Source organism: Triturus cristatus, chromosome 7, assembly GCF_964204655.1.
Source record: "Triturus cristatus chromosome 7, aTriCri1.1, whole genome shotgun sequence".
Lineage (NCBI taxonomy): Eukaryota > Metazoa > Chordata > Amphibia > Caudata > Salamandridae > Triturus > Triturus cristatus.
In genome coordinates, this window is record NC_140590.1 from 1,549,022,195 (window position 1) to 1,549,045,107 (window position 22,913).

Consider the following 22,913-nt stretch of genomic DNA (forward strand, 5'->3'; position numbering starts at 1 on the left):
TGGTAATAGAGGCTCCAGGAGTGCCAAGACTCTTCTACTGAAACCACAATGATTTGCCAAGAAAAAAACCTACAACCGATCCTTCTTCTGGTATGGCTCCCAGGATCTGAAATGCTTTGCCCACAGAAATATGACTGAATCCTTCCAGTGCTTCCTTCAAAAAAGAAGTAAAAGCGATTCTCATGGCTAAATTCACGTGAATTTACTGACTTATTACTGTACTTTAATTACTAGCTCTGTGTTATTGAGCTCCGTATTTTAAATCGCTAGTTTTTACCTTTTTGAGAATCATATATCTGAATCCCCTATAACTGTGTTTGCTGTGTCTATTCTTGTTTCCTATTTCTGACATGTAAAGCGCTCTGATACCCGCAAGGGTCTTGTTTCTCGCTATATAAAACCTTCAAATAAATAAATAAAGCTGAATTTGAACCCATTTATGCAAATCTGTACACTGCCGAGTCGCTCACACCCACTGAGGCCTCAGAATACATTGCAGAGGCTCACCTGGCCACCCTGCCTGATAGGGATGGACACCTCCTAGATAACGGCATCACAGTAGGCGAGGTCGTGGGGGCTATAGGGAAACAAAGCACCTGGCCAAGACACATTTACAGCCGCCTTTTACATAACATTTGCAGCACAGTTGGCCCCGGTATTGACCAGGCTATACAACTCTTTCAGCACACAGGGAACCCTCACAGATACCATGAAGTCAGCCACCATCACAGTCATACCCAAACCCGGGAAGGACCCTACCCTCTGTACATCATACCACCCAATCTCTCTGCATAATGTTGATGCAAACTTTTTTACCAGTGTCCTTGTAGCTCAGATGTGGCCATGCATGTCCAGATTGATAGATCTAGATCAGGCAGGGTTTATCCCGGGGCGTAATTGCAGCGCCTTCTTCATCTTATCGGTAAGAGTGACAGCCCTCTTCATCGCAATCGGCGCTGAGAAAGCATTTGAGCGGATACACTGGCTTGTATTAGAAAGAGTGGGCCTGGGTCCATAATTACACAACTGGGTATGGTCCTGTTACGCTGGCCCCACTTCTTCAGTCCGGGTAAATAGGCTACTATCCCATCCTTTTCCCATCTTCAGCAGAACGCTCCAAGGGTGTCCACTATCACCACTCCTATTCACTTTGTACATGGACCCTTTAGCTGGGCGGATTGGGCAACATCCCCTCATCAAGGGTATCACAATGGGAGGACAGGCTCATAAAATAGCACTTTACGCGGACAACGTGTTATTGGCCGTCACCCAGCCTCGTAGGTCACTGTCCCCATTGCTGGCAGAGCTTGAACTATTTGGCAATGTGTCTGGGTTTAAGATAAATGCACAAAAATCCCAAGCCCTCAACCTCGCCATCCCACAGAATGATAAGTCCCAAGTAGAGACTCTCTTCCCATTCCCCTGGGTGACCTAAGTGGTCCAATACCTGGGCATCCATTTATACCACACCTTAGATAAGATTATACTGAGTGCAATTACATGGCTTTACTGCACAATGCCCGCTCCACCATTGAGTTCTGGCATGGTGGGCCCTATATCGAGGCTCGGGAGGATAGCAGCCATCAAAATGTCACTCCTCCCCAAGATTCTGTATCTTATGCAAACGCTCCCCCTCCAACCACTCCTTCATATATTCCAGAAACTTCAGCAGTTTATGAAAACATACATTTGTAATGGTAAGCGTCCTTGCATTGCTAGGAAGCGATCCTACTTGCTGATGACAGCAGGCAGGCTGGCTCTCCCACACCTGGTAAACTATTATCAGGTGGCCCAGTTATGTTACCTGGTTGAATGGCAACGACTGGTGCTTTATTGATCAGGCTATTGCAGGCATACATATATGGATACTCCCTTGACACCTTAAAAAAACACCGCCCACCAGTATCTCCGCTAGTAAGGGCTACAAAGGAGGCATGGGATAAAATCTACACTTCTAAATGCCTCTCCACTCCAATCTCCCCACATACACCGATTATAGGGAAACCAGCTTTCCCTTGGGCTCTACACAATTCCTCTTTCCTCCATTGGCAGGAAGTTAATTGCAAACAAGTGGAAGATCTGTTCAATGCGCAGGGATTACTGGATTTCTCGCAGTTTAAACCAGATTATGGCCTGCCAAACACGGAATACTGACACTATACTGCTGTAAACACTGGACATCCTCTAGTGCACCCACATGCAAGTATATACCTCACACCTTTTGAGAAGTGGCTCCTCACATGGAACAATGACAAACGCATCCTCTCAGACATATTTTTTTCCTCCTCAATACACTCCCTACAGCTTCCTCCTCTCCTGCATGTGCTCAGTGGGAACTAGAATGCGAGTGGAAATTTCCGGATGAGGAATGGTTCAACATTTTGCAAAGAGCCCGCACTTCTGCTTGCAGTGCCTTGGGGAAGGAGACCCTCCCTAAATTGGTCAATTATTGCTACTACAAGCCTGCACGCACATCGAAATGGAAACGCAGCAGCGACGATCACTGTTGGCGCCAATACAATCAAGCAGGCACACTGACCCACCTATTATGGCATTGTCCCAAACTACACCGCTATTGGACAGACGTCCTAGCAGACATAGGCCAGATATTTGACATGGAACAGCCCCGTTTCCCCAGTTATATTCTTCTAGGGCTCCCCAACGCCTTGATCTACTCCCTCTTGTCCCTGAAAGAGAGGGCTATTACCTTTGCATTATACGCAGCTAAGCAAGTTCTTCTATCAAAATGGGGCACAGAGACGATACCTACACAAATGGACTAGCTGCACCAACTCTGGGACCTATTGGGCATGGAGAAACTGACAGTCTTTGTTGATCATACACTTCCTCGATTTGAGAAAACCTGGGGCCCTTGCCTCCAGCTCCTAGCCCAGAACTTTAGTGAATTAACTTACCTCAGAGTACTATTTCTCAGAGCTGAGACTCCCTTCCCAACCTAGCTATTCACTGATGGTTGTCCTCCCTTTTTAGGTCTCGCCTTGGCAGCGCATGCGCTGCATGCGCTGTCTCAGCGAGACCTAAAGTAATCTCTATATGTTGGCAAGCAGCCGGTAGTTTCTCCTGCCGCTCGCCATTTGCTAAATGTTGTTATAGCTTTTGCTACCTTTGTTTTCAGTGGCTGTTGATGTCCAACTGACTTCCGTGTAGTCCGGAAGCAGCGGCCACCAACTACAGTTTACGTCCGCACTGTTCGGACTTTTTGTTTGTCATGCACATCTCTGCCTGACCTAAACATGGCAGCGGCACATGCGCAAGGAGCCGGTGTGCGCGAGGGGTGGGCAGCGCATGCTGCTTGTTTTGTTGTGTTATTTAATTATTTGTGTCCATTGTTTGGTTGCAAATAAGGATGATAATTTTTTACAACTTTGACTTGCACCCTTATGCATCAAGCCAAAATCCAGTCGGTAAAATACCGATTCGGTAATAGCTCCCGGTATTTGTGTTAAAAATACCCAATCCCAATGCATCAACCCAAAACCCGAGCAAATAACGAATCGCTAATACCAAAAATGCTAATTTACCGAATCGCTAAATACCGAATCCGCAATTACCGAAATCACTATTAGCTCCCGGAAATTGCCAATAGCAAATAACGAATCGCACCCCAATGCAAGAAAACTCGCTAATACCGAAAATCCCAAAAATCGCTATTTTGCCAGAGCTAAATAAGGGGAATCAAAACCTGGAGGTAAAGTCACAAAAAAAAAAAAAATAAATAAAAAAAAAAAAAACCTACATGTGCAAAAGATTGAGGCAATCACTAAACCCTTAAATTTGGCCCAGGAGACCCTGTTGGCTCCCCCAAAATGGCTGCCCTCTACGTGCTTGCAAGGAGGATGCGGATCAATGCAGCAGGACAGCGCAGGAGAAGGGTACAGGAGAGAGTGTTCAGACTGCGCATAACCCTGCTCGGCCAGAATGAGGACGAGGTGTACCAGAAATATCGCCTCAATCGCGCTATGATCATGCGCCTGATTGCAGACCTGGAACCATTACTGCAGCACCAGACCCACCGGACAAATGCAATCCCTGCGCACGTTCAGGTACTATGCAGCCTGCACCTACTGGCCTCTGGGAGTTTCCAGGGGGTAATTGCGGTTGCCGGAGGTGTTTCGCAAAGCGCACTGTCACGCTTCTTCCAAAAATTCCTAGATGCCATGCTGACAATGCTCCACAGACACATCAGCTTCCCCACAACCCCACGGCAGTTGGACCGCACAAAACAGGCATTCTACCAGGTGGCACAATTTCCACATGTGATTAGATGCATCGACTGCACGCATATCCCCATATGCCCTCCGTCAGCAAATGAGTACCTTTTCAGGAACCGCAAGTCATACCACTCGATCAACGTGCAGGTTGTGTGCGATGCCAACAACATCATAACGGACCTAGTGGCACAATTCCCAGGGAGCACACACGACTCATACATCTTCCGCAACAGTGGAATGCACAGGCGACTACTCAATGGCGAATTTGGAGAGGGACTCCTGTTAGGTAAGTAGAACTACGCTTCCCCACACCAACACCACACATGTATGTACATCACCAATGCTAAGTCTATGCTTCCATCTTCTAGGTGACAGTGCTTACGCCCTGCGGGAATACATACTAACCCCATACCTAAATCCAGCAACCCCGCAGGAACATCGCTACAACGCTGCACACATCAGCACGAGGAATGTGATAGAGCGGACTTTTGGGATTCTCAAGAGCCGCTTCCGTATCCTCCACAAGACTGGCGGCGCAATGCTATACCAACCAGACACATGCTGTCGAATAATTGCTGTATGTGCAATGCTGCACAACATTGCCACCAGAAGGGGGATACCCATGGAGGTGGACAGGGATGACGACCTCCAGGCTGACCAACCACCCGCCCAACGACGACCGGCACACATCCCAAACACAGCAGAGGGCCATAGGAGGCGGACAGACATAACGCAAAATCATTTTTGACCCTGGGTAAAATGAGACATTACAAGTTGGTGTTGGGTGCAACTGTTTAATGCACAGTAGCACTGAGGAATGTGCAACAGAACTAGCATTGTGAATCATGCTCCGATTGCATAAATGTAAATAAAATGTTCCTTAAAGTCAGGCCTGTGCAAACAGAATAATTGGATGGCCATGGTTGCTCCACCATGGACCTGCAGCATGTACAAATTACTAGTGCCGCTTGCCACGTACACCAAGCCTCCGCTCAGGTGCATCCATACCCTCACCACGGCCTGTCCCCGTGGAGGCACGCGAACTTCGGCGCCTGGTGCTGGCCTCTGCCAGTGACACGCTGCTGACACTGGAGGCAGCCTCACTGGTGTCATCCCCTCCCAATGCTGCAGCACTGCATGTGCTGCTCTGAAGTTGTTCCACAGCAGTGGTGATGTGTCTCAGTGACTTGGCAACATCACCGCAGAAGTGCCCAAGGTCCACCTGCAGGGAGACTGTGCGGCGTGCCAACACAGCGGTGCAGTTGCTGTGCCGTTGTATGGCCTTGGTAGCGGCGGCAGAACGCAACATTAGCTGCCGGTTACTCCTCCTCTGGGACTCATGGCCCTCCCTGATGGCACGGGTGAGCTCACGTACCTCCTCCCTGAGCTGAGCATTGCCATCAGCAACCGCAGTGGTCTGGTCCCTGACCGCCGTGCCCATGTCCCTGACCGCGGAGCCCATGTCGGTGACTGCTGCAGTCATGGCGCGCATCTCCCTCGCTAGGCGCACGATGTTGCAGCTGATGCTAGCCACATGTCTTCCCTGCAGGTTCTGTGTGCGCAGCATCCTCTCCTCAATTGCAGAGGTTGTTGGGACATCCTGGTCAGCTGAGGAGACGGAACTGCGACGGGCCCTGTGACGCCGTGCGTGTCTTGAGCCTCCATGTGGTGCAGCAGGTGGTGTGGATGTGCGCTGCGTGGGTGCCAATTGAGGGGGGGGGGTTGCCATCTCCTGCAAGGGCGCAACTTGGTGCCTGTGCCTCTGCGGTATTGTGGCTGCACTGGCTGCAGGCTGGCTTGCTGGTGCCGTTGCTTGTGGCGCAGGTGGTGGTGCCTTGGCTTGTGGCGCAGGTGCCTTGGCTTGTGGCACTGGTGCTGGTGCCGATGATTGTGGCGCTGGTGGAGGTGGTGCTGGTGGGGTGGCAGGTGTTGGCGGTGCGTGCGCATCCTGCACAGTCTCCTGGTCTGACTCCACGGGTGTCTCAGAGATGATCAGCTGGTCGCTGTCGTCAGAGTCCCCAGGTGATGCATCTGTGTGTGAAACAGTGCATGATTAGTGGGATGATTACACCTACATAGTGTTGTACCCATCAATGTCCCTCTGTGGTCCTACAAATGAACAGTCTACAGCCATGTACGACATATGTGTTGTGTGAGGATTTACGCCTGTGCCTGCACTCTGGGCTGACTAGACTACAACTCCCAAGATGCAGTAGTGTCATGTGTGGAACTGTCTGTGCCAGAGCTGCAGACACAGTGAGATTGGGCTGGGGGCATGGGTATGGATTTACGCTATGCTGGGTGTGGCACAGGCATGCATCTTACCTTGGGCACTTGTGGCTGTGCCGGACGTGTCCATCTGGATCACCCCCACGACGGCTTCCCGCTCTATCGTCCCTTCCACAAGGTCCTCCAGGGCTGTGTTGGATGGTGCAGTGCTTGTTCCGCCTCCAGTCCTTCTTGCCTCCCGGAGCCTCTCAGCAATCCTCTCTTTTGCGCGCTTCCGGAGGTCATACCACCGTTTTTTGAGATCGTTGATGCTGCGGCTAGTGACGCCAACCGCATTGATCCTCTCACGGATGCGCTGCCAGATGCGCCGCTTCTCGGACTCAGGCACCTTGAGGGACAGCTTGCCAAAGAGGCGGTCGTGTTTGCTGGCCACTCCCTCGATGAGGTACTCCAGCTCCCTGTCTGAAAACTTCTTCTTGCGCTTGCGTGCAGATTCTGCGCTGGATGGCACTTCCTGCGACATGATGGATGTGTGCTGTGACTGGCAGAATCTGTGTGGCCTCACTCTGCACAGCCTGTCCTTCTTTCCAGCTCCTGTCTGCTCCTCTGTCGAGGCTATGTGGGTGGGGCAGCAGTATTTCCTGGTTGGTGATGTCATCAGCCTGTTCCCGGTGCGACGCGGCAATTTGCGATTTCGCTATTACCGATTCGGTAATTGCTAATTCGGTATTACCGAACTCGCTATTAGCCAAATCGGTATTACCGAACTCGCTATTTGCTAGTGGGGCCGTTTGCGTGCCCCGCTATTAAGGAATCGGTAAATTTAGCGATTTTTAAGGAATCGCTAAATTTTACCGAATCTGTTGATGCATGCCAATTACCGATTCCTTAATGGCGATTCCTTATTTTTCGCTATTAAGGAATCGGTATTAGTTTGGTTGATGCATATGCCCCTATGTATCTATATATGCTGATCTAAGAATTTGTGTACTCCTTGAGGCGCTTGCTCGTAACAGAACCTGTATCACCTAATTATGTTTACCTTCACTTTGCCTTAGATGTGTCACATAAGTCATATTTGTATTTCATCTTCCTTTATTGCTCTTTTCCTTCTTTAGACCCTCACGTGGATATTTATGCCCATGAGGTTTCCCTCTCCACACTATATTGTTTCTGATATGGCTCTTCTCCCAGAACGACCACAAATTGTGCATATACCAATATACTCAGTATATGCGTGCATCCTCTGTTCTTTGGGCAGTGGTCTAGTTGTTTGACCCCGTGCCACGCTTCCGGGTCAATAACTAGGCTGGTTTCAGGCCTTGCGGCATTGCTGCTTTCCTGAGACTGACTGAGCTCCTCCTGCCCGTCCCCGTGTTCTACCGACTCTGCGGTACAACTTTAAGTAAGTCCTTTGCACTTTGTCCTCCCTCTTTCCACCCCTTATTAGTTTAAAATGAATCGAACCACCCCTTGGATCTCCCCTTTAGATATGCATAATGTCAAACAAACACAGCGGTGATCAATTCGTTTGCAGCTGCACCAGGGCTTGACTCCCCCACCCCCCTCCTCCCCCATTTTAAACCAAACTTACGGGCAATCGGAGCCCCTTGACCATTCTCTAGGGGTCCTTTGATACTACGAGTTAGTGCAATTTGAACACTTAGTTTGCGGTGACCACGTGCACCATTACCGCAGCCTCTTAATTATTATCTATGATCAGAACATTCATTCATTTATTTATTTATTTAAATAATTCATTTTTTAGGATGTGTCCCCATTTGGGAATCAAAAGCCCACGACGCCTCGCCCTTCCAGGAATTTACTCGCTTCCTTAGGGCTCCTTAAGTGAGTTCTCCTAAAAATACGGTATGGTTACTCCCATTGAGACCTACCCCTGCCTTGGCATGACTCACCCACGCCCTATCATTTTTGATCACCATGGTGTTGCAGCCTCCATTGAATTAGGCACTCAGCATGGCTAAAAGTTGGCTGTAGGTGAGACAGGGCTATGTTCAATCATGGTCTGTGAAGGAAGCTTGCACAGAAATAACAAACCAGCTAAAATTGTTTTCTTAAACTGCATTCTATTCCTTGCACCCGAGGAAAGCTACGAGTACCCGTGCTCGTTACTGAGACTTAAGGCGTTGGTGTTCATAACAAAACTCAGTTTTACAAACTAATTTTCCTGCGTGCGACTAGAAACCAAGTAAATTGCCTTTCCATTTAACGTGGGCTTGTTTATTAACTCTTTAGTGAGTCTGCACGCTTGCTTGTTTGTGTGTCTGTGTGTATGCTTGTGTGTGTGTGCGCCTGTGCATGCTTGTGTGTGTGACATTTGGAATGCAATAGGTCTGGTATTTGCGAGAGTTCCAGCTATTGGCATTGTAAATGACAATGCCTTTTATTTATGCGTTGGTTTTTAAAACATAAATAAAAGGCATTGTCATTTACAGTGGCAATAGCTTAAACTCTCGCAAATGCGAGACCTATTGCATTGCAAATGCTTGTTTTCATGTGGAATGAGAGGCATTGATATGTGCAAGCACAGTTTCCTCCCCTGCCTCCCTCCCCTCCTAACCTTTCCTCCCAAGAAGATTTGAGATAATTGTTATTTCCTTTCACCGCATCCCCTCCTTACCCTCCCCCATTCAATGGTCCCCTTTTGTATTGTTTCTCTTTCCTCGCGACCAGTGGTTGTAAGCAAGTAGATATGTTAACCCTAGTTTTTGCTCCCTTTAAGAAATTCTATAGAAATTGATTTAATGCTAAAAGTGGGTTTGCTATTGTCATATGTGTCAACCGTAGGCCTCAGAGAGACAGAAAGAAGTTGATGGTGGGGGAGCAGTTTGTATTGGCTGAATAAATGTTTGATTTCTAAAGTTTCTATATATAGTGTAAGGGGCAACCAACAAAGCACCTAAAAGACTTCATATTTGACAGAAATATTTTAGGATGCTACTGTGAGTTGTGGAAGTGGGGCCTGAGAAAAATAATCCAGTAGGATTTCACCATTCTGTTGAATCAAACACAGTGATCTCTTGCCTTACTGCTAGGAATGTGTCTTTTCCTGCCACATACTGAGGTCTAGATCAGCTTTGTGGATTGGCTAGGGGGCCAATCAATGCGCTTTTCTATGCCACAGGGGAAACCACAAAGTGATGGAAAAGACAATATAGCTGGGTCCAACTCTCATAAACTGTGCGATGCCAGTGCTCACCCAACTCCAGGAAGAGACAGAGCAAACAAACCGCCTAGCTGCTACTTCCCACTGATTGGGTTTTTAATGGAACAAGGGAACTCCCCAATGCAGGAGAACTCATGTTCCATTAGCATTTCAGATCACTTCTAGACTTAGGGCTATTGGGGAAAGCACCAAACATAGAAACTCTTCTCCATCTCTTTGTGCTAACATCACACACAGGAACAGCCCTATAAGAAATTGGAGCAGCCCTATAAGAAATTGGAGCAGCCCTGTAAGAAATTGGGCTTTAAATTGAGGGGGATGGGAACACCACCAAGGTAATAAACACAACCCTTGTCAGGGTGAACCACAAAAGTCACTAAATAGACGTGTGCTTAATCATCTGGCAGGTTGGCACAAAAACATCCAGGCTTAACTTACAGGCAATGTGTAAAGTATTAATGCAGCATCCAAACACTAATACAGTGAAAGCATACCACAAGGAAAATCCCAAACTAATTTAGAAAAATAATAGAGTATATTTAAATAAGTAAAATTGCTCTCCAAAAGCACAAAAAATCAATAATTACAATCAAAGATATGAATGTTTCAGGTTTTCAGTAGAAATGGTGCAAAAAAAGGACGAAACACCAATCCCATTTATCTGCCACACTGGACCAGGCAGTCAGGCTGTAGGCTGGATCCAGAAAGGCCTGTTAGACAAGTCAGCCTTAGGGTGGTGTTCCCTCAAACTTTTGCTTTTACCCTCCTATTTTTCTTAATTTGTGTTTGCTAGTGTTAGGACTCTGTGCACTTTGCCAGTGCTAAAGTGCTTTAGCTCACTCCCTAAAACATGGTAACATTGGCTTCTACCTGATTGGAATACTTAATATACTTTTAAGTCTCTAGTAGAGTGGTATACCCTATACATGGGACCTGCAAATTAAATGCTACCAGTGGGCCTGACGCACATATTGTGCCACCCGCTTAAGTAGCCCCATAAAACCTGCATCAGGTCAGTCATTGCAGGCTGAATGGAGTTTTAAACTGCCAATTCAACTTGGCAAAATAAACCCCTTGCCAAACATTTAACTCCCCTTTTATTACATATAGGTCACCCATAAAGTAAGTCCTAGATAGCCCAAAGGACAGAGTGCACTGTAATTAAAAACTTGGACATGTACTTTTAAGTTTTGCATGTCCTGGTAGTGAAAAATTCCTAAATTCATATTCCTCTACTGTGAGGCCTACCTCTCCCAGAGGTCCGGCCCCTTGAATTATGCGATTGTCCAGCCATGGCGTTTTATGCATAGTTATGGATTTGCCGCATTTACCACATTTTCAATCATCTGCTGCATAATATGCAGATTTTAACCCCAAAACGTTTTCTAGCTCAAACGGTTCAAAAGTTCCTAAAACGCAGCAACATGTTTCCATGCAATAGAAGGCCCTTTTCAAAGGTTAACTGGGCACCTTTCTTTTGCTTATTGTTATAATTTGTTGTCAAACATGCACTAATGCAGTGAAAACTATGCACAGAAAGTGTGAACAAGTGTACAAAATTAATAAAACATTTATACTATCACATAATTATACCTCATAATTTGCCTTTTCTTGCCACATAATTTAGTCAACCCTGCAGGACAATTTAGAACTCCCCTTCAACATAATTCCAGTGGCCCTGCCGATAGGATAACATTGAGTTGTCCTATTAAATTTAATAAGCGCTAACTTTTGATTGGGACAGGTGAACATTTTATGTCTGTTGTCTGACAAATTGTAATTTAAAATCCTCTTTTATGTTAAAATGTTATTTTAAGTTTCAATTTTGAAAATGACATGTTTAGAAAGATGCCATTTTCCTGCCCTAGCTATTTGGTGCCTGCACCCTGTTCCTGGGTCACATGACTGGGTGTAGTTGGCAGTTAGACTTTGTTTTTTCCTCCCAGACAGCCACACAATAGAAGGTTTAGTTGTGCCTGGATGGGCCATCACTGGCAGCATGGAGGGGTGGAGCTTGAAACAGCCCCACTTGCAACTGAATAGGCAATGCCCTGCCTTCACATAAAGGATCTGTCACATTGTGTATACAGCCAGCTTGGAGCCAGGGCAGGGGAGGAAGGAGACTTCAAGCACTTTAGAGGGAATGCTCTAGAAACTTCTCTAACTTCAAAGAAGGCACCAGGTATAAAATAGGACCTGCTGACCCACAATTCAGTACACTTTTTGGACCTGCAGAGGGTCTCTCAGAGGACTGCCTGCTGCTGTGGCATGCAGTGTACTTCAGAAAGCTGCTTTGCTGTGCCTGGAAGGCCCTGCTGATTGAGGCCTGCCTTGAATCCTCAGAGGCCTGCCCTACTGTTTGAGGCGTGTTCCACTTCTTGAACCCAGGTTTACGAGAGTGAATTCAAGGGCTAGTTGGCTGGCCTTCTGATCAGAGCCTCAGGGACAGAAAAGGCTCCAACCATCTTCAACATGAACTGCACCCATCCTGTGTGAGTCCAATACCCCAAAAGCCATCCCCCTCCAGTCCTGGACCCTTGGTGGTGGTGCTAAATGTGCTCAGATAGCCAAAATCAAACACTTGAGGCTAAAAACCGATTTGAGAACTAGGAGGAGACCAGGACCAACCTGGTCGTCTATCCGCCCAAGGTACATCTCTGGATGGCCTGATTTCACAGCAGCTCCCGCTACATTCCTATCTGCAGCAGCAAATCCTGTTCAGAGGTCCTACACCAAAGGGATATCCTGCTTTGTGGAACTCTCATTGGCTACAGCCTCTACCTTTGTCCCGCTGGAGATTTCCAACTTTCAAAATAGAAACAAAGCCCAAACAGAAATCTTCACTGCGACTTCGTCCAACAGCTCTCCCATGACAATGCCTCCTCCTCAGACACCGCCTGCAGCCTTGCCTCGCTGAACTTCTAACCTCTCACAGACTTTTCTTTAAAAAAATTCTGGAGACCTTCTAAGTCCAAAGGTAAGCATCAACCGGGCCCAATCCACTTTTGGATCCGATTTGTGCTCATTAGTGTTCAGCCATACTTTTCAACTTTGACCCTGACTCACACAAATATATGTCCGCAGTTGGTGCTGTGATCTTTTAGGTGCCAGTGTCCAAAAATGTATTACCATTTACTAAATTTTTCTAAATTGGCATTGGATTTTTCTTTTGTTATGTTTTCACTTCATTACTGTTTACGTGCTGCATCAATACTTTTCACGTAGCCTCTAAGTTAAGCCTGACTGCTTGTGTGCCAAGCTACCAGAGGGTTAAGCACAGGTTAATTTAGAGAATTTTGTGGTTCACCCTGACAGGAATTGTAGCTCTTGCTTGAGCACTCAACCCAATTTCTCATAGGGGCTTGTCAACGGTGGGTTGCTGAAGTCCAGGCCTCGGTCGGAACCTCACATCAGCGGTGTGATCAGTATTGTCATGAAGAGCTCATCAATGATCAAACCTTTGTCTTGGCTGGAAATGCATAGTGGTGAAAGTTGACGCGCAGAGCTACAGGCATTGAATTACAGGATTGGTATCTAGGAAGGTTGCGTTTGTAGTCAGATGCACGCCTGGGGTCGGCATCTGTGAAGTCTGCTTATGTTCATGATGGTGACTAGGGCCTATTCTTTTCAGAGTGAAGAGCCCAGAGCCTCCTGTTTTTCACCTGGAGTCCAGTTGTTGCAGTTTTTACAGTTGGAGAAATACACTCTAACACCAGCCAAGGGTCTAGGGCCTGGGTGCAAATCTTGAGGGTTAGGACTCACTCCAGCAGAAACCAGCAGCAGAGTTCACGCATGGCCAGATGATACCAGTCAGCTGAAAAGTTGCAGGGAAAGGACTCTGGAAGCTTGTGGTGTCCCTGTAGCTCAAACAGGAAGGAGCTCAGGGATGTTTTACTTCAGAGTTGTGTGGAGTTAGCTAAATCCACAAATGATGAGCTAAGTAGATGTGAGGAAGGGCGCAGCGCAAAGCAAAAAAATGTGCAATAAGTGCAATTAAAACTAGTTAGAGAGTGTAAATCATATGTTTTATTCTAATACATTCTCTACCAGTATTAAAAACAGTGCACCAGCGGTATGGATTTAAACCGCTATGGTGAAGTGGAAAATAGTGAGCTCCTTCCTCGTAGAGAGGAAGTTGTAGCCCCCGGAGGAACTAGGTTTTCCTCTGGGAGGAGATTCCCAAATGATGAAGCATGTCACCTCTGGTGAATGAGGGAATTCGTCCTGTAAAGGGATATGCCCATAGTTATACACTGTGAGGCATAGTCATAGGTCTAGAGCTGATAGGTTGACTATATGGGAACAGTGCTTGTATAAACTTTTTTCATAACACTTTGTTCATTGACCCCAGGATTTCGTACTGTGTATTGATATTTGCTATGGGGAATAAATCCTGCTGTGGTCATTAATTTTTCCCTTAGACCCCCTCTTTCAGAACTGTATTGTTTCTTTATGGAAAAGTAATATTCATTAGTCCTACCTCACAAAGGACGCAATGGCCTGAGTGACTCCTTTGATTATTACTAAGAGTCCTTGGCTTTCAAATTACAGTCAGTTTTCGGCACAATTTAGTGCAATATTTGAAAAGCGACGAACCCTACACTCAGTCCATGTAATGCTTCTCGCTTTAAAATAAGGAAATCAAGATCGTATTCCATAAACTTGTTACTTCCAACTGTTAATGACTGAGGCCTAGTGGACTGAAGATTCCAAAGCAGCCACCTTTAATCAAGGCCTTAAAACTGAACTGAAGGAATTTCTCTTTTTTGGTGGAGGAGCAAGAAGGTCTAGAGAGGGCCTGCATGTTGGCCGTGGCATGCTCCCATTCCAGAAGATTCTGAAGAATAAGGGTAAGGAACCTATGCTAGTGGGAGATGTCAAAAAGATTACTGAAAACAATAACTTGTATATCTATTGTGTTAATGCAGGACATTTTTAGGGATAGTGACCTCTCTTCCAGGGAAACAAGTCTATTTTTACCTAAAAGACAGACCAAGGGATTGCATATCCATTATCAAACAGTCCATCTATCCGAAACAGAATTTTCTTTGCTAATTCTTCTGACAGCTCCTGGTGGTCTGACTGTCCTTTATGCTTTGGTGGAATCCTGTGCCTCAGGGAGTTTTGTGGATCATGGCTTCCAATGACAACATGCCTTCTTATTAATGTTAAAGAGGGACCAGATAACATAGAGGGAATTGCTAGCACTTCACTCACACTCTGGGCAATATGAGAAGAACCCCTAGACATCTTCCAAAGAGTACATATTGAGAATATATGGCATCCATCCAATTTGGTACCTGCTTTTTCCACAGTATTGAGAACCCTGTAGTTGATGGTCATAATCCAGAAATTGATTGGCAGGCCCTGTGCTTTCCCTTTTTCACATCATACTGTTTGAAGCAGTGCTATCCGACACTTGGAAACTGACAAACCCAGGAGTGACCTGCACTCTGGAAGAAAACCTCATGAGAAATTAAAGAAAACAGCTTCAAGTTGGAGTCTGTGCCCGCTGCATATACATCTTCAGTAAAAAAGGAGCAGATACTCTTCCTCCCCATCAAAACTATGATTGTGTGAATGATTTGGTGCCAAGAACTTCTATTCCCCACGGCTAGATTTATCCCTTAGCAGTAAAACAGGATGAAGTCCTTAAACAATACTAAAAATGAAAATTTGGAAAAAGGCTTCAATAAACATTCCAGGTCACCGGCAGGATCCCTAATCTTTTTTATACCTAAGGTGAATGAGAAGAATCAGCCCAATATTGACTCCCATAGTTTAAACTCCAGCACAATTTGGAATCACTGTTCTCTCCCTCTCATCTATGTTACTGGGCCAACTAAAATCAGCCAAACTTGTTTTGAGAGCGGCCCGCAGTCTGGTGAGGATTCAAGAGGGAGATGAGTGGAAGACGGCATTCAATACACAGTACAGATATTATGAACATTGTGCTAAACCTGAGATAGGCACTTTAGTTCAGATGTCAGGGAGCCACATATAAGCTGGTGCAGCATATGCAGTGGTCCTACAACCAGCTCCTGGAATCACCATGGATATAAGAGACCCATACTTCATGTAATGTTTATGATTCATTCTCTCCTTTATTTCTTTAGCAAATGCTGAGGGATGGATATCCCTAGGACTCGTGTTTCCTTTTTCATGGTGTTTTCTACCTGTCTCTATGATTATCCATGAGCATCCACTCAAAATAAGTCGACAGCTGGCACACTTCTAGCAGGATTAGCACATATTCAACCGGTTAATGATGGTTATTTAGAAATTCACTGGAAGATGGTTAGATTAGAAGTCATCTAGTGTGGTTTGAGAAGAACAAGAGCTGGTGCCTGGTAGGTAGCTGACAATCCCTCGTGAGCACAGGACACTTCCTAGTCAGGCCACAGGCTCTTAGCACGGACAGGGAGCAAAGTATGTGGCTCAGATGGCGGGCTTTGCACCCTCTTTTTCCACACACAAGTATAAGCAATTAAAGCAACGTTAGTACTTACCTAATTTTTAGTTATTGATTGAGTCCACAAGACAGTGGCTTGACCATGAAGGAGCCACCTTCGTGGTATGCTGAAAAACAGCAGGTACGACAGAAGAGTGATGCTTTTATTCATCTCATGTCAGGGAGTGCTTCAGAAAAGTGTTTTTATCTACAGGGATAACAAGATGTCTGATCCTGGATGTGATCACTCTTATTGGTTAGGACTGTAATGAGAAGGAGGAGTATTGATTTATTCTTAAAAAATAGGTGTCAAAAGTCTCTCAGGATCAAACAATAGGTTTACTGGCCAAGGGTTCATAAAAGGGGTGGAATCCCTCACTACAAACCTCTTGAAATGTTTTTCTTAATTATTTTTCTTAGAGTTACTCAACGATGGTGTATGTCATGTATCACCAGGTCAGTGCAATTATGCGGCAGAGAAGGACCACATTACGTTGCAGCATGGACTAAATTATGTGGCAAGGAAAGGAAAATGATGCGGTATAAAGCAGCAAATTTTGTGATATTACTTCATTATTTTAGCATTTTTACACGTTAATACTGTCAGGACAAACGTTTCACCCCATTAGTACAATTTAACATGGATAAGTGTGGTAATAACTTTATGGGGATTAACTTGTACTAACTTGTAATGGCACAGGTGGGCATTACCTCAGGGTACCCATGTTTACGGGTGCACTGTTTCCACCCCACCAGTACTGTGCAACTCATAATTGCACTTGGTACACTGCTCCCTCAAGAGCAAAATAAAATCTTATTGTCACTGTAGAGCCTTGTATTTGTCCTCAGCGTACCTTGACCTTGTAAAGTCTCACACCAATCCTATGATTGATAAATCTTTGAGTGCTTACCTGAGATGCACTTCACACTTGCTCACTTTTGCCATAAAGTGAAAACCTGACTCTTCTCTGTGTCGTTTAATAATCAGCAATGTTGCATTTCACCCATTTTGCTTAATGTTAGAACAGCGAGAATTTAGGGAGATATTAAGGATTAATGAATACAACCTAGACCCATTTGTCCCAGAAATATGAGTATGCTGGATAATCAGTGCCGGAAATTACGTCACGTGTACAAACTTCCCACCCCAAACAACTCTTACTTATCTAAATAATTGTGTACTTTTTTCTAATTCAGAAACAAATAATGTGGTCCCAAATAAATTGTGTTAAAAGAAATGTATGCGAAATATGTCACACGAGTCCCGAGTTGGTGGCAATCTTGCAATAAGAATTCTAGTGAATTCATATTGCTCTCTTTACTGGCTGCAGCTCTATTAAAACAGGTGTGTTGGATTTTTATTTTTGAATCAATGCATAATTCACTGTATTAATCAGGCACCTTTATGATTACGCCTCCACAAAAGTTATATTAAAGCACTATAAAAACTATCATTAAAAAAACTGTGTGAACATCAGAAAAACTTAGGGCAGATCTGAGTAAATGAAGTTGTAAATCTAATAGATGAATCCTGACAGCACTCATGAGCTACTGGTACATTGTCTTGCGCACCCTATGAAAATAATCTTCATCAATCGATGCTCTTAGGGAATGCAGCACCCTAAACTATGGTTTTCCCTAAATGCTGCACCACCCAGTCCTCTTTCGAGAATATTTATTATTTTTTCCTGGGACTGAGATATTTACCTAAGCAGTCAGCATGCAAGGCCCTTTTCTTGGATCTCACTGTTTTTGTTGGACGCTTGGGTGCCTCTGTCTCCCTAACCTATTGTTTCCTTTTTTTGCATTTGTAGGAGAGATTCAGAAGATATGTGGTAGTGCTTCTTCCAGAGGGAGGCAATTTGGTGTTCACACTTGCCTCCTAAAGTTAGTATATCCTCTCCTGAACCTCAAAAAATGAGATGTAAAAGGCCCAGAGAGGGCCCCACAAGCAGATTGTGATTATTGTGTATGAATCATTTTTTGGGGGAAATCCTCTTTAAAAGTGTACTAATACCTTTGCAATTAGAACCACTTTCCACATCATCCCAAAACTGTACAACACCTCAAAATAATTAAAAGTGTAGCATTATCACAAGTGCGATATGTTCAAAGAGGCATCCATGTTATACCATTCAACTGGTTGGGTGAGTAATTTGCGCTTTAGGGATGAATAAAAAACCCACCCAAAAGTACAATTCCCACAGAATGGCTCTTATAGGTGGGCTCACCTGCAGCACTTTCCCCTGGGGATTCTCGGTGAAGTCTAGCACCTGATTATACAGAGGGTCGAGGGATTTTCGTGCCACTTTCGTCTTCTTCTTTGCAATACAAACTCCATTTTCCAGAAGATAAACTTTTATGTAAACAGCTGAAAGACAAAATAGGTTCATTCATATATTAATTCTAAAGACTTTATATGTCAATGAATCTTTGTAAGAAAAGAAAAAAAATCAGATAATATTTAGCATTTTTTTGATTTTTATACGCCTTTGATTACATATAATTCATCAGAACATTGAGTGCATTAAACATGAGGTCTTAGACATAGATTCCACTGATTGCTTTTTTCAAACTTTCCAATTTGGCAAACAATATAGCTGAACAATAGAACTTAATGTTATATGGAAAATGTGTATTTTTGAGTAATTCGTATCCCAATAGTTTAGAGTTCTATCAAGGTTTCCACATCTCACCTTAGATAGGCTCAAATTGTAAGTGGTCCAATAATTCATATGGAGGAGAAACAGGCGTTACCGGCCCCATTCGAATTATAAAGTTGTTAAACAACTATAGTATAGTTAATAAAATAAGGCGACAAGTGTATGTGTGTGTGTGTGTATATATATATATATATATATATATATATATATATATATATATAATCTACTGGCGGTCGCCAGTAGATAGTTATAGTTAGGACCGAGTTCCCATAGGAAATCTGAAAATTCTATTTTGAATAACTTTGGCGCCGGTTGACTTATCTTCGTGAAATTTTCAAAACTAATGGGGCACTCCGCTCAGCTCCTACCCTGAAAGTCTCGGGGTGATTCGTCAAGCGGGGGCTGAGAAAAAAGGGGGGTCCCAAAACGCGTTTTCCCCATGCATTTTCCCATAGGACCTTTAGTCGAAGGTACAGCCCGAACGGCTGAACAGAATTACTTGAAATTTAGCAAAGAGGTAGTCCTCAGGTCAGGCATGTGCCTTTTGCATATATGGTGTCAATCTGTTCAGTAGTTCCTGAGAAAATTTCAGTTAACAGTACATAAATATCTATATGCGCGCACCGTGCGCGCACGGTGCGCGCACCAAATGTCCGCGAGCGTAATTCTGATTGGTGGTTAGATGTCAGTCAACATTCCAATCGGTCGAAATCAGGAAGTGTCGGACGCCATTTTGTGTGTGACAGTGAAAAAGAAAGGTGGAGAACGTGAAAAGGGGGCAGGGTAGAGAGTTCCTGACCCCCTGGCCTTTGTCAGGGTGTCCCTAAGGACCCCGAAGGGTGAAATTTTTTTAAAAATTTTTTTCAAAAAATCGCGGGGTGTGCGCACGGTGCGCGCACCCCCCCAGCCGCCATTTTGAGTTTTAGAGGCAGAAGAGAGCTAAAAACACAAGTGCAGAACGTGGAAAGGGGGCAGGGTAGAGAGTCCCTGACCCCCTAGACCTTCTCAGGGGGTCCCTAAAGGACCTCGTAAATAAAAAAAAAAAACATTTAGTTTAATATTAGTTTCACGGTGCGCGCACGGTGCACCGTGAAAAACCCTTAAAAAAATAAAAGACATTTTAAACTGTTTATAAGTTTATAGAAGATTTTAACTATGCTGTTCAACTTTATCCAAATAAAAAAAAAAAGAGCTGAGCCATTCCATATTACAGGATACAGTCAATCTATAACTATATACATAGGTAGTTTATTGTAAAATAAATATATAAAAAATATAATAATACATACATAAATTAGCATTTAAAAAACCTTACAAATTCACTAAAAAAAACATAAGTTTCACACACGTTATAGTCAGGAATTAGCATTTAAAAAACCTTGTAAATTCACTGAAAAAACCATAGTTTCACACATGTTATAGTTAGCTGGACATTTCACTCGTAAAAAACCTTTGAAATTCCCCCGTTATAGTTAGTTCAGCTAACTATAACTCGCGCGACCGCAATCCACTGCTGATGACGTCACATATTACATCACTCATGACATGGTCAGTGACATCACTCATGACAACACTGATGACATCTCAAATGACTCACTTATAGAGTCAGTTACTCACCTAGAAAATCATCCATTCACACACTTGTACAGCCACTCATTCTTCCACAGGCCTTTCCCTATATATATTATACATATTTAAACTTTACAGAAACACACACTCACTGGATGACGTCATCAGCAGTGGATTGCGGTCGCGCGAGTTATAGTTAGCTGAACTAACTATAACGGGGGAATTTCAATGGTTTTTTATGAGTGAAATGTCCAGCTAACTATAACATGTGTGAAACCTATGGTTTTTTCAGTGAATACATATATATATACATTTACGGTGGAATTAAATACGTTTATAAGATGCTTGTGGTGACTGTATGTCACAGGAAAAAAAAGTGAAATGAAACAAGGAGAGACAGGAGGTGGTGGTGGGGGGATGTTAGTACACAGGGAGATTAGGCAGCAACATCAGAAAACGTGAAGAGAACTAAAAAGACGGTTGCTGAATACATGCCAATGAAGACATGAACAGGGCTTAAGTTCGACCTAAAAACAGCAAGTCTCCACAAATATCCTTAGCAGGAGCTAAGTCTTTACATTAAACAGCACAAACCATTATTAAACTAGGCACCATAATTTAAAAAACACACTTAACACATCTCTACTAACCATGCACAATTAATCTAAGTTGTGGGAGAAGTCAGTAAATGCTGTAAGTCCCGAAACATCCCATGTACAATAAGAAACCGTTTTCATGAGTAATGCGGTTTGCTAACGTAGGTTGATCGAGCGTATCTATGGTTTGTCCATTTGCTGGAGGATGGCAGTGGTGCTGCAGAGAGGGGGGTGAATTGTTAAAATACAGCCCACCCTAATTTATTGTTAGTTCTTCTGCTGCCTGACCTTAAAAACGGGTCTGCCAAAGAATGCGAGGCCTCAGAGCTTGACCACCATGTAAATGCCAAAGATGAATGTACGCGGAGGGCAGGGGCAGAAATATCAGGGGACGCCAACTACGGCGGCTCTGAAGGGACATTGGTGAAAGTGAAAGCAGGCGTCCAAACAGATATTTTCTGCATGTGAATTAGCTAAGTAATACTGACACCTTCCAAAAATACTTCAGAGCAGGGGGTGGTGACAATGAGGCGGAGGAGACCAAAAACTGTTTAAAAAGTGCGTGGAATGCTGATTGGGCTATTGAACTGCTGACAATAATTCATCCGTTCCTCCTGCTGCTGCAGTCTAAGGTGCTTGATGGTGACAAATGGGCAGCTCAAGACTGCCGGACCAATGGGGTGCAAAAAGATTCTCCGATCTGGGGTGAAGGGTAGCAAAGGAAAAAGAGTTCTCCCAAACAACAGAGAAGCACTGAAAGCGTATGGAAACAGTAATTCACTGATGCTCCTCAGTCCTGAGCGGAAGTGACCTATCAACTGCAGAACCAGTTAAGAAAGAGCAAAGAAGAGCAACGCTGGACTAAGCCAATGGTAAGTAGCAGGCGGAAATAAAGTAATTGTATTCATTACAGCAGGTCTTGCAGACAGCGCATGCTCACTGCCTAGGCTCAACCTAAACAGGGGAAGGGATGGCTATGAGACTCGGGCTCCCAGAATTGCTGCTATTAAGCATAGATTATGTTAAATACTATTTTTAAGTGTAGGGTATGGAAATGCTAGCCTGTGAGATTTCCAACTCCTATATTACCTCCCAGCTGATGATTGATGAAAGTCGGTCAGCTCTGCATGTGCTCTGACAAAACGAGGCTTGATGAGACAGGCCCACTGACGCATGCCTATTGCCTTCACTCGATCAATTTAAATTATTGTTGATGAGCAGGCATTCTGATATTAAATTATACAAACGAGCAGAAAATGCTTTATAATGTTATGAGTCTGTCTAAGCAGAACAGGCAACATTTACATTTTTTTTGTTTAGTTTTTTTGCCGATTTTATATAGCACGAACTCGACCCGAAGGTATTGGAACACTTTACTAGAGCACACGTTACATTACACAAGGACGCATTACTTTTTTGGGCGATGTTGAGCCATCGCTGAGACTCAAACCTGGTTCCCCTGCTCCAAAGAAGGCGCTTTGGCCGTTAGGCCTCATCCTCTCCCATTTGAAACAGAGGAAAAGAAATGAGAACAGTGCTGCTGATTTTAATCCTCCGGCAAAATAGCCATGCAGTGGTAGAACTTTCCTCCGGATCTGGTTGTCATAAGGAAACAATATAGCGCCATATTATCAAGAACGGCGATAACATTATCGCCGCTTTAGTGGCAGGAAACTGCCGTTAAAGCGCCGATAAGGGGCTTGATAATATGCCCTAGAGAATTCCAATAGAAACCCAAGTTCTCGTATGAAGGATCACAAACCTGGGCTTCTATTGGAATTCTCTAAGGCATATTATCAAGCCCCTTATCGCCGTTTTGGCTGCAGTTTCCTGGCGATAATATTATCGCCGTTCTTGATAATATGGCCCCTAATGTTTTGATTTTCCTTCATCATCAGACCCGTCGCAACTAGACACATCAGCCCTCTTTTACATTGAGTGAATAGTTGAGAAAGTGTATGTTGTCACGAATCGTAAATATCTGCT

General features: G+C 44.4%; 1 protein-coding gene across 1 annotated transcript in view; it reads right to left on the reverse strand.

Moving 5' to 3' along the window:
* Positions 1–22,913, reverse strand: part of RIMS4 (regulating synaptic membrane exocytosis 4) — a 478,826-nt gene that overhangs the window by 17,632 nt on the left and 438,281 nt on the right. The window contains exon 6 of the mRNA XM_085619343.1: positions 18,331–18,470. Coding sequence (XP_085475469.1) covers positions 18,331–18,470 — 140 coding nt within the window. The remainder of the gene's footprint in view (positions 1–18,330; positions 18,471–22,913) is intronic.